This window comes from Dermochelys coriacea, chromosome 26, assembly GCF_009764565.3.
Source record: "Dermochelys coriacea isolate rDerCor1 chromosome 26, rDerCor1.pri.v4, whole genome shotgun sequence".
In the NCBI taxonomy this organism is placed as follows: domain Eukaryota; kingdom Metazoa; phylum Chordata; order Testudines; family Dermochelyidae; genus Dermochelys; species Dermochelys coriacea.
In genome coordinates, this window is record NC_050093.1 from 14,949,850 (window position 1) to 14,955,959 (window position 6,110).

The window sequence follows — 6,110 nt, forward strand, 5'->3', positions numbered from 1 at the left end:
TCCAACCAGCCAAAGCTGCCAGCGCTAACCCTCCCTAGGTACGAGCTGCGCTGCATCGTCTGGAACACGCGGGACGTGGATCTGCGGGACACCAGCATCACGGGGCAGAGGATGAGCGACATCTATGTGAAAGGGTGAGGGCCTGCAGCCTGCACCCTCGGGCCCCAGGGAGCCCCAGCCATGGGCCCTCGGCCGGGCATGTCTGGGAAGCAGCCAACGCCCGGTGCGGATGAAACGGGGCTGGAGCCCGTGACATGGACGCTGAGAAAACAGGAGCAGCTCCCGTTCTACACTCTTCCCACACACAGCCCTGCTGGTGCCTGGCCCCTCAATTCCAGCCTGTAGCCCCTGGGGCTCCCCACCCCACCGGTGCCCCTCGCTCCCGACCCGCAGCCCTCTGCTGTCCCTGCGGCTCCCCATCCCCACACCCTCCTTGCCAGTGCCCCTCACGCCCGACTCACAGCCCCCTGCTGTCCCTGCAGCTCCCCATCCCCACACCCTCCTTGCCAGTGCCCCTTGCTCCCGACCCACAGCCCCCTGCTGTCCCAGCCCTGGGCTGCCCAAACACATGGTTCTGCCGGTGTCCTCAGTGCTGACCCCCAGTAGCATTGAAGGTAAGTCTCTCTAGATAGCTCAGTGGGTCTCCAGTGGGTTGATGCTGGCAGGTGCGGGAATCGCTGGCTGCTGCATATCAATATGGATCTTAGGTTTCAGAGTAGCAGCTGTGTTAGTCTGTATTCGCAAAAAGAAAAGGAGTACTGGTGGCACCTTAGAGACTAACAAATTTATTAGAGCATAAGCTTTCGTGAGCTACAGCTCACTTCATCGGATGCATTTATCCGATGAAGTGAGCTGTAGCTCACGAAAGCTTATGCTCTAATAAATTTGTTAGTCTCTAAGGTGCCACCAGTACTCCTTTTCAATATGGATCTTGGTTCCTTTCTCTGAGACGTGTCTTGTTCTGTGGGTGTTGAATCAGGACTTTAGCTGAGTGCTCTGGGGCCCAGCCAATGTGCTCTTGGGTCTGTCATTAGCTGGCTCCCTCTGCTCCCAGCCTCTGGCGGGCAGGCAGTGGCAGAGACGCTATCAAGGGCCCTGAGCCACCAACCACCTGCATAAGAAACGACTTCAGAGCAAGCCCCCAAGGTCTGTGTTGGTTGTAGACAGCCGGCGGTTCCTGGGGCTGCACTGGTAGAGAGACTGGGACATCCCAGCCACTGGCCAGATACTGCCCGAGGGAGGTGGGAGGTTGGGGGAAGCGGTGACATGGGAGTGGGGACTAGGGCAGAGCGGGGAGTCAAGCACCCCCCAGGAACACCAGAAGTCGGTGCCTATGGGAGCCAGATGTCTCTGGATTTCTCCCAAGCTCCAGCCCCCTCCTGAGCAGAGCTGGCCCGTCTAGCACAGAGCTAGAAAGGGGAAAAGGCAGGAGGCCCCGACCCGAGAGGCCTGACCCAGGAGCAGTGGAGGATTCTGCCTTGTTCCAACCCCCCAGCTCCTCCCAACCCCCAGGTCCTGCACATGGCCCTTCCCATCAGCTCTGCACTCCCCACCATGCATGGACTAGCTGGGAAGGGAATGGAGGCCAGGCATGTGTGATGGGGTAGTCTGCCCTTTAGGGGCAGTGCTGCCTACTAGTCAGTCCACCCCACCCCTGGCACAGCTCTTTCAGAGTCGAAAGGTCTGATTATGGACGCAAGGGCCTGGGCAATGTGGGGAGATGGGAAGTAGGGCGGGCACCTGGTACTGTTTCTTTAAGGGCCTGGGCCCAGGAGCCTTGCAGAGTGCAGCCAATTGGGGATGAGCTGGAAGAAGGGGCCGGTATAAATGCTGCCTTCCCCGGGCAGGGCAGATGTTTGCAGTCGCTGGGGGTGCAAGGAGGCTCTGGCAGGGTCTGCGTTAGCCGGGGGCTGACTCCAGCCAGAGCTGCCTGCCAAGCCCCGTGAGCCTGAGGACTGAGTGGGGCCAGCACCAGCTGGGAGGTGACAAGTGCTTGAGCTCCCCAGCTTTGGGGGCAGAGCTGGGGCTCCTGCTGTAAGGAGATTCGGAGACGGAGCAAGATCCCGGAGGACCCTGGCCGCAGGGCTGAGGGGGCCGGTGTAAGAGGCACCCTGGGAGCCAGAACCCCTTCTGTTTTGCTGGGACGCTTTGTTCTGGGGCTCGGAGTCTGAGCTTTGTCATAAACCCACTTCCGATGTTGTCATGGCTATTTATAACAGGTCACCGGCCGTAAACAAACTTTACAGAAGCCTTGACCTGTCCGTGACTGTTACTAAACATGGGGGGCGGGGGCTGATGGGGGGGGCTGACTGAAGCCACGGGGAGAGGAGAGAGCCCCAGCCCCGCTGTGTGGGGGAGGGGGGTCCGGCACCTGCCACCGGTGTGGCTGACAACTCCAGGGGACCCCCAGCAGCAGCTCTGAGGTGTCTGCCACCCGGAAGCTCCAGGGCATTCCCCCCACTGCCCGGGAGCTCCACGTCCTCCGTCGCACGGCGGGGCAGGGCGGGTGCAGCGTCGCACAGCGGGGCAGGGTGCCGTGTCGCACAGTGAGGCAGGGTGCTGTGGGACCCGCATGCCCTCCACTCACACGCCAGCCTCGGGCTCCCTGTTGCAGGTGGCTGGATGGCCTGGAGGAAGAGAGGCAGAGAACCGATGTGCACTATAGGTCCCTGGGAGGAGAGGGCAACTTCAACTGGAGGTTCATCTTCCCCTTCGAGTTCCTGCCCATGGAGCAGGTCTGCGTCCTGCCCAAGAAGGTGGGTGCTGCTCGCCTTGGGCACCTGCTTCCCTACGGCAGCACTGCCTGCTCTGCCCTGCTATGGCCCCACACGCCATCGCTGCTGTTCCGAGGGGCAGGTAGGGCCCAGGCTGTGTTTCAGGTTGGCCAGTTCCCCTAGCAGTTTGAACCCGATTCCTGTAGTGCCCCTGGCTGGAGTCCCAGTGTGCTCCACTACCTGTCTGGGACATGAGCTCCTGCCCTAACTCTGCCCCTCTGCGGCCAGCTTCCTCCAGCCTGTCTCCTGCTCCAGGTCTGCCCTTGCCCATCCTGGCTGGAACTGTGACCCCGCTGACCGTCTTTGGGGCTGGGCTGCTGGGCAGAGTGCTGGCCATGCCGGGGGGAAAGGGATTGTCAGTGCTGCCAACTTGTGTGGGGGGAGGGCATCGCAGCAGCTAGCCCTACCCTGACTGCCAGCATCATGTAGCCTGACCTGCCACCTCCCATAACAACCTCCCCTGGACGTCCCTGGGGAGCCCCAGCCCCTGCATTAGGCCGGAAAGCTGCAGATGTCCACTGTGGGGGGGGGGAGTTTCCGTCTGCAAGCCCATCTCTGAGCAGCAGCCTGAGCCTCTGCTGGGGCATTAACCCTTCAAAGGCTGCAGACCTATAAACAGCCATTCATTTGGCTGGCAACTTGGTAAGTGCCCCAGCAGCCTGGCACTTCCTCCCACGCTGCATCCCCTTGGAAGGCCAAGTGCCGGGGCTGCCCTTTCCCCACCCAGCTGGGTCACCCGGCCCCCAGCTGGTATGTGCTGGCCACAGATGCCAGCTGGCCACAGACTCTCTGCAGCTGCCATGCCCGCAGCCTGGGGGGACCCACTCAGCTCGCGCCCACTCTGTTTACAGCAATATCTCTGGAGCCTGGATGAGACCGTGCTGAAGGTGCCCCCCAAGCTCATCCTCCAGGTGTGGGACAACGACAAGTTCTTGGCTGACGATTTTCTTGGTGAGGCCTTTCCCTGGGCATTTACCCTGCAGCGTGTTACGTTTGTCCTTCCCACAGGTTGCCGTAGAGCTGTCCCCACCTCGCTAACAATCGTGTACGTTTCTGTCCCCAAGAGCAGCCCAGATGCTGCAGGGCCAAGGAAAGGCAGCCACTTTTGGGGTGCAAAACCGTGCCCCAGTCCCTGCACAAAGCGGGAAGAGCAGCCCTATGGGGGGGGGCTCTGAATGGATCCCCTGCTGTGAGGCACAGCACCCTGGGATCGGCTCCATCCCTCTAGGGCAGGCAGGGCCTCTGTCGGGTCCTCTCTGGGAGCGCCCTTGGGTGGCGTGAAGGGCTCCATCGCCCCTTCCCCGAGCTGTTCCCTGCAGCTTTCTTTTGCTGCTTGCAGGGGTTCTGGAAATCAAACTGCTCAGCATGCCTTGCCCAGCCAGGCGCCCCCGGGACTGCACCCTGAAAATGCTGCAGGACGAGAGCGACTTCCCCGCCCGAGCCCGCTGCCCCAGGAGAACCTCCCTCTTCAAGCAAAGGCTCGCCCGAGGCTGGTGGCCGTGCGTGGTGCAGGAGGAGGGCAGGCAGCGGCTGTCGGTATGAGCCGGCTCGGGGCTGGCCGCAAGGACACGGGGGCCCAGAGCGGGAGGCAGGGGTGAAAGTAAGTCAAGTGACTTACCGGTACTCTGGGGCCAGCTCTGGCCCCCGGAAGGGGCGGGGTTGAGGGGGTCAGAGCCAGCCCCAGCCCACCCTGTAAGGTAAGTGCCTCCCCACCCCCACCGGGGTAGCAGTAGCAGCCCGGGGTTTCGGGGGCTATTTAAAGAGCTCGTGGCTCCCCTGCTTCTACCGCCCCGATCCTTTAAATAGCTGCCAGAGACCTGCAGCCGCTACCCCAGGGCTCCAGCAGCGGGGCTCTGGAGGCAATTTAAAGGGCCTTTAAATTGCCCCCTGGGGAAGCCGGGCTGCCCCAGTACGGTGCACCGGCTCTTACCAGTACGCCGTACCGGGGAGTATGGCTTACTTTCACCTCTGGGGCTAGGGTGTCCCCGGGGGTCGGAGAACCAGAGGTTTGTGTGCGTGGTCAGGGGCATGATCCTCCTCCAGCTGCGGGCAGGTGCCAGGGAGCACCCAGCACCTCTGGTGGGGGGGGGAGCACCCAGCACCTCTGGTGGGGGGGGAGCACCTGCCTTCTGCCGCCACGGCCCAATGCCTGCCTCGCTTCTCAAGGGGAAGATCGAGGTGACGCTGGAGATGCTGATGGCCAAGGAGGCAGAAGAGCGGCCGGCTGGGAAGGGACGGGAGGAGCCGAACATGAACCCCACCCTGCAACCCCCCGTGTAAGTGAGGGGAGAGCTGGCTCAGCTGTGTGAGCGGGGGGGGGTGTGAGGCAGAGGCAAGAGGGGGGAGCATTACAAGGGAAACCCCCGAATCGTGCCAAGAGGATCAATAACCAAGTACATGCCCAACCACTTACTGCTCCCAAATGCCCCGTTCCCAGCGCACTAACCGGCACCAAGGCTCCCCTGCCTCCTGGTGCCCGGTCCAGCCACAGGGTGGCGAGCAGCCCTGCTCCCCCACACCCCTATGCCCGTCCCTGCCGCAGGAGCCGGGGTGGATCAGCCCCTGGGCCACCAGGCCTGCAACCAAGGGGTCCCGGAAAAGATGTGCAGCCAGGTGATGCAAGTCTGGAGCCGCAGCCTCCAGGTGGGTGGGGGAAGCCCCCAGCGGCTCCTGACCTCGCCAGAAGCGTCTGGTGGGGGGAAGCCCCACGCCCGCCCCTGGTCCCCCACGGAAGCGGGGGGTGAAGGCAGCCCCAGCACCAGCCCCTGCTCCAGCCCTGGGACTGGGGGAGCACTCACCGCCCGCTGCAGCCCCCGGCCTTGGCGCAGGAGCTCTTGGGGCTGCAGGGGGGGGGCTGTAGTGGGAGAGGCAGGAGGGGAGGGACCCTGGGTGGGAGAGGCAGAAAGGGGCGTGGCTGTGGGCGGGACCACATGACAAAGGGGCAGGATGGCCAGCAGAAGGGGTGGGGAGGGACCCTCCACTTGCTCTGACCCAGGGAGCACAGGGGTCACCTGGGGTAGCCCCCTCCCCACTGCTAGGGTACCGCCTGGACGGGGAGCTGAAGGCCCCAGGAAGAGCCCGTCCCCTTGCCCAGTCCCAGGGCAGCCCGGGGACCCGGCTGGAGCACCCCAGGGCACAGCTGCCCAACACCGTCTCCTCCCGGCAGGCGCCCAGAAGCCTCGTTCCTGTGGTTCGCGGCCCCCGTCAAGAGCCTGCGCTACATCCTCTGGCAGCCGCACAAGTGCAAGATCATCCTGGGGGCCGCGCTGCTCCTGCTGCTGCTCCTGCTCGCCACCTTCATCTACGCCTCCCCGGTGCGCCAGTGGGGGGGGGCCT

At 63.5% G+C, this 6,110-nt stretch overlaps 1 protein-coding gene across 1 annotated transcript in view; it reads left to right on the top strand.

The window, feature by feature from the left end:
- The window catches only part of FER1L5 (fer-1 like family member 5), a 77,863-nt gene that overhangs the window by 68,354 nt on the left and 3,399 nt on the right, over nt 1-6,110 (top strand). The window contains 6 exon segments of the mRNA XM_043503168.1: nt 39-134; nt 2,615-2,756; nt 3,626-3,725; nt 4,114-4,310; nt 4,941-5,050; nt 5,941-6,088. Of these exon segments, the coding sequence (XP_043359103.1) occupies nt 39-134; nt 2,615-2,756; nt 3,626-3,725; nt 4,114-4,310; nt 4,941-5,050; nt 5,941-6,088 (793 nt within the window).